This window comes from Macrotis lagotis, chromosome 2 (assembly GCF_037893015.1).
Source record: "Macrotis lagotis isolate mMagLag1 chromosome 2, bilby.v1.9.chrom.fasta, whole genome shotgun sequence".
Lineage (NCBI taxonomy): Eukaryota > Metazoa > Chordata > Mammalia > Peramelemorphia > Peramelidae > Macrotis > Macrotis lagotis.
The window spans coordinates 165955237-165976156 of NC_133659.1; the positions used below are offsets into that span (position 1 = coordinate 165955237).

Consider the following 20920-nt stretch of genomic DNA (forward strand, 5'->3'; position numbering starts at 1 on the left):
ACCAGTGGCTGTTGTCTTTGAACTCAGATTCCTGTGTCAAGCCTGAGGGACACTATCCTTGAACTGGCAGTGTTTGACCAGCACCGAAAGAAGTTTGATAACTTCAGTTCACTAATGTTGGAATGGAAATCCTCCAATGAAACCCTTGCTCACTTTGAAGATTATAACTTAATGATGATGGTAGCCAAGGATGAAGGAAGTGGACAAACCAGACTACATGGTAATTTTTATTAACATTATATGATTTTAATTATGTTTTCCATATATTATCTCATGTAATTCTTACAACCCCATGAAGTAGGTAAGTATAAATATCATTGTCATTTTACATTTACCTTTCTGAAGCTTAGAGAAGTTAAACAACTTTTCAAGTAAGTGGCAGAACTCATATTCACCTTTTCCCACTCCAAATGTAATTCTCCTTCCTATGGGACTTTACAAGATGTCTTGACATGCCTGTCATGTCTTTGTACCTGTAGAAAGAGATTTTATTTCAAGTATAATAATCAAAATATTCTCTTTTGTTTTTGAATTTAAAAGTCATACTTCCTTCTACAAAAAACACAATTTCAGGGTGGCTAGGTGGCACAGTGAATAAAGCACCGGCCCTGGAGTCAGGAGTACCTGGGTTCAAATCCGGTCTCAGATACTTAATAATTACCTAGCTGTGTGGCCTTGGGCAAGCCACTTAACCCCATTTGCCTTGCAAAACCTAAAAAAAATTGAATCAATCATAATAAATATGTATTAAAGTGACTTTACAAATGTTGATTGAATTCCTATTCAAAGCCTAATGGGGATTATAAAAAAACATATTAAAGGGGCAGCTAGGTGGTAAAGTGGATAGAGCACTGGTAGGTCCTGGAGTCAGGAGGACCTGAGTTCAAATGTGACCTTAGACATTTAATAATTACCTTGCCCAAGGCCACACAGCTAGGTAATTATTAAGTGTCTGAGGTTGGAATTGAACTCAGATCCTCCTCACTCCAGGGCCGGGGCTCTATCCACTGCGCCACCTAGCCACCCCCCAGATATATTCTTAAGGAATAACTTAAAAACAGGACAATACAAGTTGTCTGCTATTCAGAGTACCCACACTTACTTTCCAGTCTATATATTTCTAGTCAAACTGATCAATCCTCTTCTTTCTCTACCTCTTGCTTATATTGCTCTCCACCCTCCTTCAGACTTACAAAGCACAATTTAAATGCCACTTCTTCCAGGATATTTTCCCTGAATCTGCCCATTTAGTAATGATTTCCTCTCCTTTTAATATATGTAACACTTTTTTTGGGCTACTTAATTTTTTTATTGTATATTATTGATATCTCCAAGAAGATAAACTTCATGAGAAGTTTTCTCTAAATTTTGTAATTTCATAGTAATTAGAATTTAATAAATTTGTTATTAAGTATTTTGAATTGTGTGGTTTAAATAATTAAAATAGAACAGTCTAATAAAGTTAATGATATGATATAGAGAGTAAGTACAAAAACAGTTAAGAGAATTAGTAGAGGCTATAGTCCTCTGGAAAAAGATACCTAAAAGAGGTTTGCTTTTAATTAGGATTTGAAGGATGGGTAGGCTTTGGATTGAAAGATGAAATGGGGAATATAGGTTCCAAAGGAATCTGTGCAAATACCTCACTAAGAATGGTGCAGTGGCAGATAAAACCAATGTAACCAAGATCAAAAGAACTGTAGTAAATTGGGAAACAATCTTTACAACTAATGATTCTGACAAAGGACTCATTTCTAAAATATACAGAGAACTGAGTCATATTTTTAAAACAAAAAGCCATTCCCCAATTGACAAATGGTCAAAGGATATGCAAAGGCAATTTACAGATGAGGAGATCAAAGCAATCCATAGCCATATGAAAAAATGCTCTAAATCCTTAATTATTAGAGAAATGCAAATTAAAGCTTCTCTGAGGTACCACCTCACACCTCTCAGACTGGCCAATATGACTGGGAAGAATCATGATCATTGTTGGAAGGGTTGTGGGAAATCTGGGACACTATTACACTGTTGGTGGAGCTGTGAACTCATCCAACCCTTCAGGAGAGCCATTTGGAACTAAGCCCAAAGGGCAACAAAAATGTGCATGCCCTTTGACCCAGCAATACCACTACTGGGTCTATACCCTGAAGAGATGATGGAAAAGGGTAAAAACATCACTTGTACAAAAATATTTATAGCAGCCCTGTTTGTGGTGGCAAAGAATTAGAAATCAAGCAAATGTCCTTCAATTAGGGCATGGCTTAGCAAACTGTGGTATATGTATGTCATGGAACACTATTGTTCTATTAGAAACCAGGAGGGATGGGAATTCAGGGAAGCCTGGAGGGATTTGCATGAACTGATGCTGAGTGAGATGAGCAGAACCAGAAAAACACTGTACACCCTAACAGCAACATGGGAGTGATGTTCAACCTTGAAGGACTTGCTCATTCCATCAGTGCAACAATCAGGAACAACATTGGGCTGTCTGCAAAGGAGAGTGCCATCTGTATCCAGATAAGGAGCTGTGGAGTTTGAACAAAGTGCAAGGACTATTCCCTTTAATTTAGAAAAAAACAGATATCTTATTGTCTGATCTTGTTACCTCTTAGACTTCTCTTCTCTTCTTTAAGGATATGATTTCTCTCTCATCACACCGAATTTGGATCAAGGTACAACATGGAAACAAAGTAAAGACTGACAGAGTGCTTTCCGTGGGGGGGGGAGGGAAGCAAGATGGGGGGGGGTTGTAAAACTCAAATAATATCTTTAATAAAAATAAATTTAAAAAAAGAATGGTGCAGTGGAAAACTCGAAAGGAAATTGAACTTGAACAGAAGGGTTCTTATTTTGGAGTAAAAGAAGTTTAGAATAGTAAGGAATTCAAATTTTGTAGGACATTAAATGCTAGAGTTTGGGTGGAGTTGTTCTAGATGATCATTCTTTGACAAATATGAGTGAATCAGTGGGGAATAGGTAATCATAGTTTTAGATGAAGAGTATTGTTTTAGGAAGTTTGCTTTGGCAACCTGAGGCAGCATGAATTGGAGAAGGAGGATATCTCAAGGAAATAGTCATTTGTTTTTCTTTCCCAACAAATTCTTGTTCAGAAACAATGTCATTTCTATAATCTTTGAAAAAATCAGCAGAATTAAATCTTCCTCCTAACCTTTCTCCATTATTTACTTTGTTTTTTATGAAGTTATTTGTTGTGTTTCTAGGGCATAAAATCCTGAAGGTACACCAGATCAAAGGGACTGTACTCATTGGAGTCAATTTTGTGGGCTATTCAGTGAAACATAGCCCAAAAGTAAGTAAGAATGAGTAAAAGATTCATTAACACTTCTAAATGGAGTTTGATTGGTTAGTTAGCAAACTTCTTTATTATCAGGATCAGAAAAAATAAATTAAATGTTTAGTAGTTGAGACTTTTTTACATTAAGGATCTACATTAAGTAAAATATACAAGAACTATGTCCCTGTGTTTTAAGCACCTATAAGAGTTAACTTCTTTGACTTGGCAGTGGGGTATGTGGGTAGAGGAAGTTAAAAGGAGACATTTATTTTTAACTTTCCATGATTCTTATTATATTTTTCAGGAACTTTCCAATTTGCCCAGGTCTGCTGCTGTGGAATTGCTTCTGGTAGAGGATGTGACTGTGATGCCTGAGAATGCCATAATATATAATCACCCTGATGTGAAGGTAAAAGCTGCCTAATTGTAACTAACTTGAATCATGTTGGAGAGGAAAGTATGTTTTATTTGTTCTTAAATCTACAATCTTGATAAAATTATTAACACAGTTTCTAAAATGGTGACACCAAAATATTTGGTATGTAGTCTTGGTTTTTTGGGGGGTTTTTTGGATTTTTGCAAGGCAATGGGGGTTAAGTGGCTAGCCCAAGGCCACACAGCTAGGTAATTATTAAGTGTCTGAGGTCAGATTTGAATTCAGGTACTCCTAACTCCAGGGTCAGTGCTCTATCCACTGCACCACCCAGCTGCCCCAATATTTGGTATGTAGAAAATAATTTAAATTTTTTTTAAGGTTTCTGCAAGGCAAATGGGGTTAAGTGGCTTGCCCAAGGCCACACAACTAGGCAATTATTAAGTGTCTGCGACTGGATTTGAACTCAGGTACTCCTGACTCCAGGGACAGTGCTCTATCCACTGCACCACCTAGCCACCCCTAGTAATTTAAATTTTTAAAAATTTATTTTGGTAATCATCCACTCTCTGGAGTATTATGATTCTTAGTTTAGCCACATCCTCTTTACATACAGAGGCAGCTGGATGATGCAGTGAATAAGAGCACTGCCCCAGAGTCAGGAGGATCAGAGTTCAAATCCAGTCTCAGTATTTACTATGATCTTGAGCAAGTCACTTAAGCTCAATTGCCTCCAAACTCCCCCCAAAAAAGAATAACAGATTTTTTTCCCTTCATTAACACCTTATGAACTGAATTTTTTTTCCTATAGGAAATATTTAGTCTTGTGGAGGGATCTGGTTATTTTTTAGTCAACAGCAGTGAACAAGACATTGTCACCATCAACTACATGGAAGCTGAGAGTTCTATTCAGGTGAGTGAATCTGAGAGACACTCTAGGCTTTTATCAAGTTATTCTCAAGTTTGTTCTCCAAAAAACATTTTGAGCAAGTTTCATGGTGTTTTTTTCCGCTTTTTCCAAAATATTATTTCCAGCTAATTGGAATTCTTTTTTTAAGCTTTTTTAAAATTTTCTTTTTTATTATGAATTTGACAAAAATCAACCAATATAAACATTTTTATATACAAAGAACAGAAAAAAAGGATTGCATATCAAACCATGAATTTCTACTGTATTCATCATATTCATTGATATTTTTTCTTTGTTTTTCTATCACTAGCCCTATAAATGTTCCCCATGCCCATGCTAAAATAATTTTGTAAAAATCTTTTGTAACAAGTAAATTTAATTTAAATTTAAGTAAAACAAACTCACATATTGATTATATCTGCAAATGTATGTCTGAAAATATGTGTACAATCCATTTTCTCTTATCTTCCAAGAGATAGGAAATCATGCTTCATCATCAGTCTTCTGGAGTAACTGATTTGATTCAGTTCTTAGGTATTTGAAAGTTGTTTTCCTTTACAACATTATTGTATTCTGATAGTTCTTTCTTCATTCTGCATCAGTTCATATGAATCTTTTGAGGTTCATTTGAATTTGTGCCTTTCCTGATTTTTTTTATTGGTCAGTAATATTCATTCTGTTCATAAACCTTGTACAGCCATTCTTCAATTTATGGACACTCATTTTGTTTCTACTACAACAAAAAGAGCTGCAGTAAATATTTTTATACATAAAAACTTTTTCCTTCTGTCTTTGGAAGACAGAAAGAGCATTTAAAGTCAAAGGGTTTGGGACAGCTAGGTGGCACAGTGGATAGAGTACCAGCTCTGGAGTCAGGAATTCAAATCCGGCCTCAGACACTTAATAATGGCCTAGCTGTGTGAACTTGAGCAAGTCATTTAACTCCATTGCCTTAAATAAATTTTAAAAACTGGGGTGGCTAGGTGGCACAGTGGATAGAGCATTGGCCCTGGAGTCAGGAGTATCTGAGTTCAAATCCAGTCTCAAACACTTAATAAACCTAAAAATAAATAAATAAATTTTATAAACAAAGTCAAAGGGTTTACATAGTTTAGTGATTTTCTAGGTTTAATTCCAAATTGCCTTCCACAGTAGCTGGATTACTTGACAGGTCAAGCAATAGTACACAAGCATGCCTTGTTCTCTCACAGCTCCTCTATCAGATGTCATTTTTCTTTTTCATCAACTTTATCAACTTGATAAGTGTATTGTTGAAACTCATAATTTCAATTTCCATTACCCTTATTAGTGATTTGGAGTAATTTTCCACAAGACTATTGAAAGCTTGAATTTCTTCTTCTGAGAACACCCTATTCATATCCTTTGACCACTAGTTGTAATTCTTTTTTTTCTTTTTGTAAGGCAAAGGGGTTAAATGACTTGCCCAAGGTCACACTTAGCTTATTAGCTAACACTATAAATATTGAAATAAAAGAGCCTTTCTTTAATGTAGTAGATGATACCTATCTAAAACTGAAAACAAATACTATAGTAGAGGAAAATGAGAGAAAGCTTTCCTCCTAATCTTATTAAAAAGGCCTCTCCGGGGCAGCTAGGTGTCACAGTGAATAGAGCACTGACCCGGAGTCAGGAGGACCTGAGTTCAAATCTAAACTCAGACACTTAATAATTACCTAGCTGTGTGACCTTGGACAAGCTACTTAACCCCATTGCCTTGGAAAACAAAAAAAAAAAAAAAGCCTCTCGTTTCATTTTTTTTTTGCAAGGCAATGGGGTTAAGCAGCTGGATCTCACATTTCTTTTTAACATAATACTAGAAATACTATTACACCAATGAAACAAGAGAAATTAAGAAAATAAGCATGGCCAAAGAAGAAATAAAATTATTGCTTTCTGAAGATGATAAAATATTTTCTCCATTAGTGTCTCAAAAGATAAATACAAGATAAATGTGATATCAAGAGAAGAAAGCCTCTAACACTAAGGGTATCAGGGAAGATATCAGGTAGGACTTGAAATCAGTGCAGGGAAGTTAGGAGGTGGAAGTTAAGATTAAAAGCATTTCTGACATGAAGGATAGCCAATGAAAACGTCTGCAATTCAAAAATGGAATGTATTGTGCAAGGAGACCAGCATCATGGATAGTAGGGTCATGAAAATTTTATGAGAGTATCAAGGAAGACAGAAGAATCAAAGTGTCAAAGGCTACAGGAGAATAAGAATTGAGAAAAGGCCTTTGGATTTGGCATTTAAGAAATTAGTAAATGTGTTTAGGGCAGCTAGGTGGCACAGTAGATTGCTGGACAATAAGACTCATTTCCCTGAGCTTAAATCTGCTTTACATACTGTGTGTCCCTGGGCAAGTCACTTAATCCTGTTTGCCTCAGTTTCCTCACCTGTAAAATGAGCTGAAGAAGGAAATGGCAAACCCCTACAGTATCTCTGCCTGGAATACCCCACATTGGGTCACAAAGAGTCAGACACGATGAAACGACTAGCTATTAACAAACTCATTTAAGTATTTGAAGGACTGTTAAATGCAAGAGAGATTATGAAGATGGGAGAAAATGGACTTTGGGATCTCTGTGGGTTTGTTTGTGAAGAACTCACCAATCTCTGACTAAGGGAGGTAAGAAAGGCATAGACTTTAATTTACAGGTTGCACAAATGGTTTACAAGTTATCACAAAAAGTCTACAAGCAACTACAAAATATTCACAAGTTAGGTCCTTTGGAGAAGCAACTAGATAATAAGTTTCTTAAAAGAGATAGTTTCAGGGGGCGGCTAGGTGGCGCAGTGGATAGAGCATCAGCCCTGGAGTCAGGAGTACCTAAGTTCAAATCTGACCTCAGACACATAATAATTACCTAGCTGTGTGGCCTTGGGCAAGCCACTTAACCCCCATTGCCTTGCAAAAACTCAAAACAAAAAAACAAAAAAAAAAAGATAGTTTCTAAGAAGGTTATAAAGTTAAGCAAAAAAGATGCAGTTGAGAGAGAGTAACAAAGGGGATATTCAATTTAAAAAGAAAAAAGGAAAGAAAACTTAGATCAACATAGATCCAACTTCATGGAGCTGAGTGCATATTTGGTCCAGTAACATGGAGCCAGAACATGTGGATGCAGTTTAGAGACAGGAAAAGGAAAAAGAGAAGAAACCAAAGCAGCCCAACTGTGAGTCAAGTAGGAAAAGAGACCAAGCTTAGACCATTCCTTGCTCAAATACATTCCTGTGGTGTGTGAAATTAAGGTGATGTTTGAGAAATAGGTTGGCACCTGGCTTCAGGTATTTTTCAATGCTCATGGAGGGACTAATGCTTCACAGCATTCACTATGCCTGAGCAGTGTTCATTAGTACTAGGATGTTCCTGCCCCAAAGGGCATGCTCAAAGTCAGTCTTTCTGTGAAAATCCAAAGTGGCTCAGGAAATGGGGTTCACAGAGAGCCAGCCCAAAATGGAGGACACACTCCCCACAGTAGGGAAAAGTTTCTAATACAAAAAAGATGGAAATATTTCTCTGTGCCTAAGAGTTAACCTGCTTCAGTTAGATTTAGGTTTATTGATTTAGAATTGGAAAAGACCTGAAAGATCTAATCCAAGTCCCTCCCCTTCATTTATACTTGAGGAAACTGAGTAAGGCCCAGAAAAATTATAAATCTAACCCATGGCCATGCTATCAGCCTAGCCGTGATTTGAACAAGATCTTCTGACAAAATATACTGCTCTTTCTACTTGCCACACTGCTAATTAACCCCAGCTAGCAAAATTAGCAGAGATTCTTAGAAGTTGTAGAGGTAGAGAATTAGGTTCCAAAAAATGCATTGTATGAACTCAGGAGGAACCTTTAAAGAAAGAATTGATGACCATTTAATTGGGTCTGTGACTAGGGATGCAGTGAGACTAGATAGCCACTTGAGAAAATAGCATACATGATAGGAAAAAACAACTAGTTATTCTTTGTTGGTCTTTAGCAGTGCTCCAGAAGGGAGTCAGACCTTGATTAGATCTGCTCTCTTTCACTCTTATTAAGGAAGCTCACCTATTTCTCTTATATTTCACCCAAAAATCAACTTCATTATCTTTTAAATCTTTGTTGAGTGTTGTGAACTTATTTTTATTATCTTAATTTGTTTATTTATTTATTATTAATAGCTATCTAGAGATATTTATCTCCTCCCTGAGAATTTATATCATAAAGAAAGTCACATAGAGTTATTGAGAAGTCTATAAAATTCAGTTATAGTTTCTTATGTGGTGGGGCAAAATCAGTCATAAGTCAAATTGCATTTATTAAGCACCAGGCACCATGCTAAGACAAAATGTTCATTTTATGTTTAGGCTAGATCTATTCATACTACTCCAACATGTCATTTGTTCCAGGTGGTCCCTTTGCATCCTGGATTTCTCACCTTGGAGGTCTATGATCTGTGCCTGGCTTTCTTGGGCCCAGCACTAGCCCACTTGCGAGTGTCAGACATGCAGGAACTGGAGGTGGACCTGATTGACAAAGTGAGAGCTGTTTTCTGGCCATCACTAGAGTGATCATCATTCTCATACCAGTAGTTTGCTATTCGACTCACATACTAAGCATGGGGGATTAATCTTTAAAAATAAATTTAAAAAAATAAATCGTTTTTTTAAAAAGATAAGATGTGACTACTATATTGTACTGAAGATATGCATGGAATCAAGAAAAAAGAATACTAGAAATAGTATGCAGAAATTAGATGGCTTTGATTAAAGGAAGGAGGCAGGCAAAATGTACTATGGTACTGACTCTTCTTTCACAGCCCCATGGGACTACTTCGACAGCATAAGATAGACCTGGGCTCTTCTATGCTTTGAGACTTCACACCAGGCTGGTCTGTAGGTAATAATAATCATCATGGCCCTTTAAAGTTTTATAACACTTTACATATGCTTTACAACTATCCTGTAGGTAGGAATCCTGGTATTCTCTTTATACAGCTGAGGAATTTGGGACTCATGACTCACCCAGTCATGCAGTGAGCAAATATAAAAGGCAGAATCTGAACCCAGCTTGTTTTCACTCCATATCCAATACTATCTACTACATCATGGTACTTTTCAACCAAAAAATACTCAAATTTATCTTTTTGCCTTGACTTTCAGGTTGAGATTGGGAAATCTGTATTAGTGACAGTGAGAGTTCTAGGCTATTCTAAACGCCCATTCCAAAATAAGTACTTCAGAAACATGGATCTAAAACTTCAGTTGGCCTCTACCATTGTCACTCTAACGTGAGTATTATTATTAATTCTTTCTCCCTCTTTTAGGCCTGTCCTCATTGCCAAGAGACACTCCCTTTCACATATCTTAACTCCTTAGAATTATTTCTACTTTTTTATTTCTATTTTGCCATAAAATATTTAATTTTCTAATCTTGTTATAAAAATTATTTTTATGGGGCGGCTAGGTGGTGTAGTGGATAAAGCACCGGCCTTGGAGTCAGGAGTACTTGGGTTCAAATCCAGTCTCAGACACTTAATAATTACCTAGCCGTGTGGCCTTGGGCAAGCCACTTAACCCCATTTGCCTTGCAAAAAAAAAAAACCCTAAAAAAAATTATTTTTATGACTATCACACTTCATCTGTACAACTCCTAAAACTTGCGTTCACAGTCACAGGATGGGTCCCCATTGAGTGGCTATTACTCTTTGATTCTAAAATTACCCTGAAGATAGCTACTTAAACTATAGTTTCTGAGACCCTACTGGTATACTTCCATTAACAATCATCTAGTAATACATTAGCTCTTAGCAAAGTCACCTATTAAGATGATGTAAAAAATAATTAACAACAAACAGTTCCTCCCCTCATAAACCTGTAAATACATTCTATGCACATGATGTCAACAGAACGAGTGAGCAAAAAACTTAAAATTCATTTGTAATAAGGTACATATTAAATATAGGGAATACATGCGTGCCAAGACACTTACAACTCTTGTACTACTTCAGGGTCTACAAGACTTTTTCCCTGAGGAGTGGCCCTCTTTCTGCTTAACACTAAGGTGCTAGAGCTACCTCTTGAGTCCATAGTCAGCTCTTCTTCTGAGACTAGGGAAGGGAAGGATGTGATATCACAATTATGGGAGCTTTTTCCAATCTCTAGTGTTTATCTCTCTGTGTTACTGTTTCTACTCTGCTCCCTATGTATTCCCTAAATTGTGCCTCAGATTCTTTTTAAGTTCTAGATGGGCTGTCTCCTTCTAGCCATAGCCAGGGGTTTAGCAAGAGAGAAGAAAAAAAACCTCTCCACTTCCCCTGGAATCCCCTTCACAGTATGAAAGTTTCCCCAAAATGAGGAGGGGTTCTCATTGAATTTTTTTTTATTTATTTAAGGCAATGGGGTTAAGTGACTCGGTCAAGGCCACACAGCTAGGCAATTATTGAGTGTCTGAGGCCAGATTTGAACTCAGGTACTCCGGACTCCAGGGCCAGTGCTCTATCTACTATTCCATGTAGCTGCCCCCCCCTCCACTCTTCTTAATAACACATTAAATGCCTACTTTGTTCCAGGCACTGTGCTAAGAACTGAGAATACAAATAAAGGCAAAAATTCTATCCCCACCTTCAAGAAGCTCACATTCTTTTTCTTCTCAGAGTATTGAAGTCTTTTTTTTTTAGGTTTTTTTTGCAAGGCAAATGGGGTTAAGTGGCTTGCCCAAGGCCACACGGCTAGGTAATTATTAAGTGTCTGAGACCGGATTTGAACCCAGGTACTCCTGACTCCAGGGCCAGTGCTTTATCCACTACGCCGCCTAGCCGCCCCACTACGCCACCTAGCCGCCCCCAGAGTATTGAAGTCTTTTAATTATTTTTAATAATATTTTTCCCCAATTACATATCAAGAAAATTTTTAACATCTGTTTTTATAAGATTTTGAATTCAAAATTTTTCTTTCTCCCTCCTCTCCCCTCTTCTGAAAATGGTAGTCAATTTGATATAGCTAATATAAATATATATATATATATGCTAGCATATAAAACATTATTTCCTTATTAGTCTCAATCATGGAAGAAGAAATAGATCAAAAGGAGAAAAATATGAGTAAGAATGAAGTAATTGAAAAAACATGATGGGGCAGCTAGGCGGCGCAGTGGATAAAGCACCGGCCCTGGAGTCAGGAGTACCTGGGTTCAAATCTGATCTCAGACACTTAATAATTACCTAGCCGTGTGGCCTTGGGCAAGCCACTTAACCCCGTTTGCCTTGCAAAAAAAAAAAAACCTAAAAGAAAAAACATGAAGAAGTTCACTTTCTATTGATGGAGATACTATTCCATTATGAATAATCTTGTATAAATAGAAGACCTTCTTGGAAAGAAGCTGTTGGCAGTTGAAGAAAAAGTCAGAGGGATAATGTCAAATGCTATACAAAGGGTCAAGGAATTTAACAGGAAAAAAAAATCTTTGATATTTGTAATAAGGTTATTTGTGACAAGGAAAACAGAAATTTTTAGTAGATTTCTCATATCTGTAAAGATAGTTTGGACTAAAACAATCTATGTTAATAATTAGTTTTGCAGATAATTCCCTCATAGATAATAGGAAATAAAGAACAATTAGGGGGGCGGCTAGATGGCGCAGTGGATAGAGCACTGGCCTTGGAGTCAGGAGTACCTGGGTTCAAATCTGACCTCAGACACTTAATAATTACCTAGACGTGTGGCCTTGGGCAAGCCACTTAACCCCATTGCCTTGCAAAATCTAAAAAAAAAAAAAAATAAGAACAATTAGGTGGTTTGCCATTACTGCAAATTTAAAATGGAGGCTCATTATGTATTTGCTTATGTTGCTGTTATTCTCTTAGAGCTCCAGGACAAACCACTGTCTTTCTGGAGCTTCCTGCCATTGCCCAGAAATGTGTCTTGGCTTTGGACATTCATTTCTGGTCAATAATCTTTGGCATCATAAGCTACCCAGAACTTTGTGAAGCTGAATGAGCAGGATATGAAGTCCCTGGCAACTTGCCTCCATAAGCGGGAAAGACCAAAGCACCACCAAGATAAAATCCCTTTTATCTCCTTGTGCAACAGTCCTGATAATCATGGATCTCTTACAGGTTCATGGAGGAACAAGATGACTATTCTGAAAGCTATATTCTTCGAGCTGTCACCATTGGACAAACTACACTGGTTGCTATTGCTAGGGATAAGATGGGAAGAAAGTTTACATCAACCCCTCGACAGATTGAAGTAAGGAAGCCCTCTGACCCACAGTTCATATTTCATCTTCCCTCTGGGTTGTGTTCTAAATTGCCTATCTTTCTGTTTCTGTTAATGCTTTTTTAAAAAGAAAACCCTAAAATATTCTTTAATCAAAAAAAATGAAGTCTGTGCAGTTAAAAAAAAAATGATTTGAGTAATTATTTTCCTTTTGGTTCTTTCTTCAAAGGTGTTTCCTCCATTCAGACTTGTTCCAGAGAAAATGACACTGATTCCAACCAACATGATGCAGGTAATCATAAAGGCAGACAAAAATGAGACTCACTCCTCCCACTTCTTGTGGGCTTCCTCTACTCTGTTCCAAAGCTAATTCTAACAGGATCTGACTAAGAGAAAAAAGAACATTTTCTGCTAACCTTAATGACAAACATAGTGTAAACTGACACTCGAAAACTTCTGAGCTATTTCCAGTTCATCCATTTACTCTCCAACTTGTTTGATGTGAGAAAACTGGTATATATGGGAAAACAGATGATAGAGGAGACAAAGAAAGAAAAACTTGGGAAGGAGGATGTGGATTCCATTCATCCCCTTAATTGTTCATGATTACGTTTAAATGAATTCCAGGTGATGTCAGAAGGTGGTCCCCAACCTCAGTCTATCATTCACTTCTCCATCAGTAATCAGACCGTGGCTGTTGTTAATAGGCGAGGGCAAGTCACAGGACAGGTGGTTGGCACGGCTGTGGTCTATGGAACCATCCAAACAGTAAATGAAGATACTGGCAAAGTCAATGTATTTTCCCAGGTATATCTTTGAGACTCCACTTTTTCCTTCTTCCTTTTCCTTCTGACAGTTTTAACATCATTGAAAGAACCTTTCCTTTTCTCTTTACCTGGCATTCCTCAAATGGATCTAGGTAATGTAATGTTCAGTCTTTACCTGAAAATCATGTGATATCATTCTTAATATTGCAAAATATGGCACATGTTCTTAAGTAATTTCTTGTTTTTCTTGCCAAGTAATAACTTTTATATTTTTTTAAATATGAGAATAATTTTCCAGTACTCTTTTATTGAAACCTCCTTTGTAAAATAAAAATTTAAATACATCTAAATAACCTCATCAAACAGTTTAGGTTTCCTTTCCCACCTGTTGCCCACTCTACCTCTTTTCCAAAAAGAAAGGAGTATTTTGCTTCCCTTTTTTTTTCTATACCAAAAGTTGTCTATTGTATTCTATTTGAGTTTAACTTCTTTTTGAATGATTTTTTCTTCTGCATTACTGTAGTCACTAATGATTTTATTCTCTTACTTCTACTTTGCATTTTTCTAATTTCTTACAACAAAACAGTATTCCAGAACATTTATGTACTCCTTTCTTTGGTTAATGAGAAACTTCACAACCTGTCCCCACCTTAACTGTCCAACTTCATTATTTATTATTCCCCTTCCCTCTATGACTCAACAAAACTCAGCTCACAGATGACATTCCTTCTCCCCTCCCCATGCCTTTGTACCAACCATTCCCCATGTCTGTAATGTCCTCCCTCTTCTCTGAGAATTCCTCATTTCCTTCAAAACTCTACTAAAGTATCACTTTTCAACTCATTTTGTATAATTATTTATGTACATATTATCTTCCCCTTTAGAATGTAAGTTATTTGAGGAAAGGAACTGTTTCATTTGTCTTTGTATTTCTAAGCCCTAGCATAGATCCTTCACATAGTGGGCAGGTTGGTTAATACAATATGCCTGTTGATTGATCAAATTGATCACAATTTGGTCAGTCATTCCACAATCAACAGAACATACTTTATTTACAGCTTCTTTTGCTACCACAAAGAGCGCTTCTTTGTATCTTTCATTATTATAGGAGGCTTTTTCTTGTCATTGACCTACTCCTCAAGGAATTTAAGAGAAAAGTCACATTCTTAGCACCAGTGGGTATTTTGAGCTTGCTCTTCCTATCAAAATTAACATTACGAATAGAACCCTCTCCCAAAGATCAAAGCAATCCATAGCCATATGAAAAATTGCTCTTCATCATTAATTATTAGAGAAATGCAAATTAAAGTTTCTCTGAGGTACCACCTCACACCTCTCAGACTTACCAATATGACCAGAAACGATAATGATCATTGTTGGAAGGGTTGTGGGAAATCTGGGAAACTATTACGTTGTTGGTGGAGCTGTGAACTCATCCAGCCTTTCTGGAGAGAAATTTGGAACTATGCCCAAAGGGCAACAAAAATGAGCATACCCTTTGACCCAGCAATACCACTACTGGGTCTATACCCTGAAGAGATGATGAAAAAGGGTAAAAACATCACTTGTACAAAAATATTTATAGCAGCCCTGTTTGTGGTGGCAAAGAATTGGAAATCAAGTAAATGTCCTTCAATTGGGGAATGGCTTAGCAAACTGTGATATAAGTATGTCATGGAACATTATTGTTCTATTAGAAACCAGGAGGGATGGGAATTCAGGGAAGCCTGGAGGGATTTGCATGAACTGATGCTGAGTGAGATGAGCAGAACCAGAAAAACACTGTACACCCTAACAGCAACATGGGGGTGATGTACAACCTTGAAGGACTCACTCATTCCATCAGTGCAACAATCAGGAACAATTTTGGGCTGTCTGCAAAGGAGAATGCCATCTGTATCCAGAGAAAGAGCCGTGGAATTTGAACAAAGTTCAAGGACTAATCCCTTTAATTTAGGTTTAGGTTTGTTTGTTTTTTTGGGTTTTTTTGCAAGGCAAATAGGATTAAGTGGCTTGCCCAAGGCCACACAGCTAGGTAATTATTAAGTATCTGAGGTCAGATTTGAACTCAAGTTCTCCTGACTCCAGGGACAATGCTTTATCCACCACTCCACCTAGCTGCCCCATTCCCTTTAATTAATTAATTTAGTAGCTTGTTTATTTATTTATTTAATTATTTATTTGGGTTTTTGTGAGGCAATGGGGTTAAGTGGCTTGCCCAAGGCCACACGGCTAGGTAATTATTAAGTGTCTGAGACTGGATTTGAACCCAGGTACTCCCGACTCCATGGCCTGTGCTTTATCCACTGTACCACCTAGCTACCCCCTATTCCCTTTAATTTAGAAAAAAACAACAGATATCTTATTGTCTTATCCTGTTATCTCTTAGATTTTTTGTCTCTTCCTTAAGGATATGATTTCTCTCTCATCACACTCAATTTGGATCAATGTACAACATGGAAACAAAGTAAAGACTGACAGATTGCTTTCCGTGGCGGGGGATGGGGGGAGGGAAGTAAGATTGGGGGGAAAATGTAAAACAAATAATATCTTTAATTAAAAATAACCCTCTCCTAAGCTCATCTGTTCATACTGTAAACATTCCTTTCATATCTAAATTTTCTTTTCACTCTACTGGACAGGACGAAGTGCAGGTAGAAGTTGTCCAGCTTAGAGCTGTGAGGATTCTTGCTGCTGCAACGCGTCTCATCACAGCCACAGAGGTGAGTCCTGGGCTCCACTTCTCACCAAAGTTGGCATTCCACCAATATCAGCTAGGCAGATAACTAGTGTTATGATGCTTTTTTTTCTATCAGATGCCTGTCTATGTCATGGGCGTAAGCGGTACCCAGACCCCTTTCTCCTTCAGTAATGCATACCCTGGACTCACATTCCACTGGTCAATGAGCAAACGAGATGTACTGGACTTAGTACCCAGGCACTCAGAGGTATGGGTTCAACCATTATGTCACTGTCAGAATCATGTTACTATTCTTGTTCTTAGTGTATTAAACCTTATTGGAAGATAAACAAAAGATGGAAAGAAGAAAAATTTATATAGGAACAAATTGTCTATAAGAGCTTATTGTTATGCTTTTATCATGGTACTAGGAATGTTTTGGTTTTCTTTCTCTCTAGCTCTCTTTCTCTTTTACAAAGCAATAAGTGACTTTTCCAGGGTTACACAGCTAACAAGGATTAAGTGTCTGAGGCTGAAACTGAACTCAGATCCTCCTGAATCCAGGGCCAATGCTATATCTATTGCACTACCTAGCTGCCCCTAGAGCCCAAAATCAAAATTTTTCCTAGAAAAATGTGAATTTTTGAGTGAAAGTAATATTATTTGTCTTTCCTATCAATGATGTTGAGAGGAATATGCTGACTTTTCTTTTATTCAATATCCTGAATATAGTTTTACTCAAAGTGCATTAAATTTCCCTTATGCTTTATACATGCTTTCTCAGCCAAAAGTAACTAACTCTATGTCTTATAGTATGGTATCTGTGCTACTTTGTTATATTAGTATTGTCATATTATTCCTTCTCTAGCTTTAACTGACCTCTAATCATATTTTAATGAAGTTATTTTTTGTCAGACTAATTGCATGATGCTGGAGCATTTAAAACACACACACATACATATATGTATATATATATATATATATATATATAATTAGGTTAAATAAATCTATATTGAATCCCCAGTGAACAAAAATTTTTTGAAATAAAATGTGGAGTAGGGAAAAAGGCAAAAAGTTGGCTTGTGTGAGCATATCTTATTGAAAATAGATCTCAAGGGCAATTTTCTAATTTTTTATATTTATAAAAGCAGTGAACTTTGAGGACCAATTATGTATACAGAGTTGTTATAGTATTATAATCAAATAAATTGCAATTAAGTTAATAGATGCTTTTTTGCTAACAGATTTAATCATATTTATGCCAAAAAATAGTTTGGCATTAGTAGTAAGCAAGATAGAACTCATAGACTATGACAATTTTACCTAATCCCTGACTTCTCCCTAGTGACATTCATACTACTTAATTTCTAGGATTGAGTTCATGTCAGGATAGGTCCTGAAAATGTGAAAAGGAAATGAAGGAACTAGAAGTGAGAACATTGTTGGGGTAACCAAAGAGAAAGGAGAGGAATTGTCAAAGCAAAAGGGTGGGTTGGGGGCCAAAGAAGGACTGAGATAGTCATCCCTCTCCATTTCTTGGACTGGAAGCTGTCTGTCTCTACAGGGTAATTATCCTTATCCTTTGATTGAATGGCCCAGGCCTTAGGATCTGAACAAAGCACAATGACTCATTCTTCCTACCAGAAGAAAAAACAGGGAGCCAGCAACACCTTTCTTTTTTCTATTCCAATGTAAACAAGTGATATGATTTAGGAATAGAATATTCCTAAATAGAAAACCCCCTCCCAAATTGATTAAAATTTCCTAAATTCAATATTCATTTGAGTGTACAAGAAAAAAGCCCTGGAAAAAGTTAAGAAGAGAAAACATCATTCCCTCTTTAGTATAAATTCATTCAATAGATACTTTCCTCATCTTCTGTTTGACTTTTTTTTTTAGTTTTTTTGCAAAGCAGTGGGATTAAATGACTTGCCCAGAGTCACACAGCTAGGTAATTATTATGTGTCTGAGATCAGATTTGAACTCAGGTCTTCCTGACTCCAGGGCTGGTGCTCTATCCACTATGCCACCTAATTGCCCCTTTTTTGAGTTTTAAAGCATTTCCACATTTGTGTACATTGCTTCTTCATTATCTCTATCATAATTTTTATATATTTTTTTAAGCTCTTTGAAGGTAGGTACCCTTGTGTGCCTTTCTTCTATGTCTATCTCTAGGGCACAGTTTCTGGCCCATTGTAAGCACTTAATAAATGTTTATTAATTGACCTACCTGATATCTAACATACTGAGAGCCCAGAAATTTAATGGAGGAATAGTTAATTCTTCAGCACTGTGGGAGAAAAATAGAATTTGTGCAGCACTAAGGGACTGAGTTTCTGGGAAAGAGGAGAAAGGGGGCACCAAAAGGGGAAGCAAAGGAGAAGACCAGAAAAGAAGAAGAAAGACACATACTCCAGAAATTTGCCTAAGGTTTTCACAGCTCTATAATTTCTTCTTTCACGAATCTAGATAGGAGTAAAAATCCTTCCCCTAATCAAGTACAGCATAGACTCCTGTCAAGTTCTACCACAGTCTGACCATCATGCCTGACACTGTATTGCCTTCCTACCTGAATTGGTGAATGTAGAAAGGAACAGAGGGAAGCTAATTTCTGTAGTCCTAAGACTTTGTTTCCCACCTAACTATCCCCCTGCCTCTCTCTTCAACCTTAGTAGCAGATTGCTCCCCTCTCCTCCCTGACATTATTGAAAGAACTCCTTTTCATCATCTTTACCTATCAGTAAAGAATAGTAAAAAAAAAAAATAGTAAAAAAAAATCAGTAAAATTGTGAATGTGGAAGAGATATCTCAAAAATTACTGTGCAGCACACAGAGAAACTATGTATCAGGATATTTTATGGATTGTAACAATTCATGGGCAAACCTTAGAGGGAAGTATGATTAAAGATTGTGAAAAAGAAGCAAGGACAAAAATAAGTTTTTGTACTCCAAAACTTAGAGGTACATATTTCCAACCTCCATTCTCCTCTTCTTTTCATTATGGCAGAGAGAAATGGCCCAGGGTTTCATTGCCCTTGAGCATCTTTTGTCCCAATCTCTACCAGGTTTCCCTGCAGCTCCCAGAAGAGAATAATTTTGCCATGACAGTCCATACTAAAGCAGCAGGGCGGACCAGCATCAAAGTCACTGTGCACTGTATGAACATTTCTTCTGGACAGTTTGAGGGGAATTTATCAGAACTATCAGATGAAGTGCAGATTTTGGTAAGTGCCCAAATCCAAGGCAGAGGAGGGATAGGAACTCACTTTCTCATCATCCTTGGAAATTTTCACTGAATAGAAATCTAGGAAAAAAGTGAAAATGATAGAAAGATCTCCAAATTAGGCTTCTGACCTCAATATTTTTACCATTTTTGGCTCATATACTCCCTATAGGCTATTCCATTTCTCAGTCATAAGACTTAGTTCACCACAGGAACATAAACAAACACCATGGCCTGGTGGAAATCAGAGCAGGAAGGATAGAGTGGAAGGGAGCCAAATTCCTGAGATGGTTCAGATCTGTGCCTCATATAGGTATCTTGAGGTTTATTGTTGAGATATTTCCCATGCACAGTTAACCACAAAAGTACTCTAGCACAGTGAGGAGATAATTAAAATGCATAAAAGAATTATTAGACTGAAACTAATGCTCTCATTTTTAAAACTCAGAAGAAAAATTCCTCATTTAAAGAAAGATACCTACTTCCTCTTCCTTAGGACCTGGGATGGATTTTTTTTTTGGTTGGTGGGGAAGGAATGGTTCTCAGTTTCAGTTTCTGTTAGTAGAAAATACACTGTCATACAAGTCAAAAGATCTGTTTTCTTAAATATGATTCTACCTCTTTCCAGCTTTGTAACCTCACTTGATAAATCCCAGTTTCTTTATCCATTAAAAATATCCCAATTTCTTTATCCATTAAAAAAAAGCATAAAATTATCTTTCCTGCCTCTCTCAGAACTGTTGCGATTATTAATGAAAGATTTACATAAGGAATCCTGGTTGACTTGTTGCTTGGAAGAACTTTTGAATCAATCCTAATTATTATGATCTTCCTTTATTAAAAAGAGATTAGGGGGCAGCTAGTTGGCACAGTGGATAGAGCACTGGCTCTGGAGTCAGGAAGACCTGAGTTCAAATCCAGCCTCAGACACTTAATAATTAACTAGCTGTGTGACCTTGGGTAAGTCATTTAACCCCATTGCTGTAAATTTAAAAAAATTTAAATTAAAAAGAGATTAGGGACTGATAAAGGAAAAATGATTTTTGTTATATAATGGGAAAAGGGCTCTGCCTGTATCAAACTAAGATTCCCCAAATTTTTATATTAAATGATTAATATGAAAAATTAAGAAAAATGTAGAGAGATTTGTATGAACTCAAACAGAGCAAAATCAGCATAACCAGGACAAAAATTTACAGAGTGACTTTCATAGTGTAAAATGGAAAGAGATCAATAAAAAAAAATTAAAAAATGGAAAGACCATTTAAAGAAAAAACAAATGATATTGCATAATTGCTTTTCTTTTCACAAAGAAGAATTCAGTCTGGAATATAGGAAATGATAGAAAACAAAGGTATTTTTTCTACCTTCTGTTCTTCAATCCTATATCAATCAGTTGACAAGCATTTATTTTATTTTAACTGAAATTTGAAGAAACCAGGAAGCAAAGATGTACTC

General features: G+C 36.7%; 1 protein-coding gene across 6 annotated transcripts in view; it reads left to right on the forward strand.

The window, feature by feature from the left end:
• Nucleotides 1-20920, forward strand: part of NUP210L (nucleoporin 210 like) — a 115253-nt gene that overhangs the window by 60316 nt on the left and 34017 nt on the right. For 5 of the 6 annotated variants that reach the window (XM_074223434.1, XM_074223430.1, XM_074223435.1 and 2 more), the window contains 12 exons: nucleotides 28-220; nucleotides 3225-3313; nucleotides 3603-3707; nucleotides 4483-4584; nucleotides 8983-9111; nucleotides 9736-9863; nucleotides 12690-12822; nucleotides 13022-13084; nucleotides 13420-13599; nucleotides 16202-16282; nucleotides 16376-16507; nucleotides 19305-19463. In XM_074223434.1, the coding sequence (XP_074079535.1) occupies nucleotides 28-220; nucleotides 3225-3313; nucleotides 3603-3707; nucleotides 4483-4584; nucleotides 8983-9111; nucleotides 9736-9863; nucleotides 12690-12822; nucleotides 13022-13084; nucleotides 13420-13599; nucleotides 16202-16282; nucleotides 16376-16507; nucleotides 19305-19463 (1494 nt within the window). The remainder of the gene's footprint in view (nucleotides 1-27; nucleotides 221-3224; nucleotides 3314-3602; nucleotides 3708-4482; nucleotides 4585-8982; nucleotides 9112-9735; nucleotides 9864-12689; nucleotides 12823-13021; nucleotides 13085-13419; nucleotides 13600-16201; nucleotides 16283-16375; nucleotides 16508-19304; nucleotides 19464-20920) is intronic. The other variant, XM_074223433.1, reaches the window with a different exon arrangement.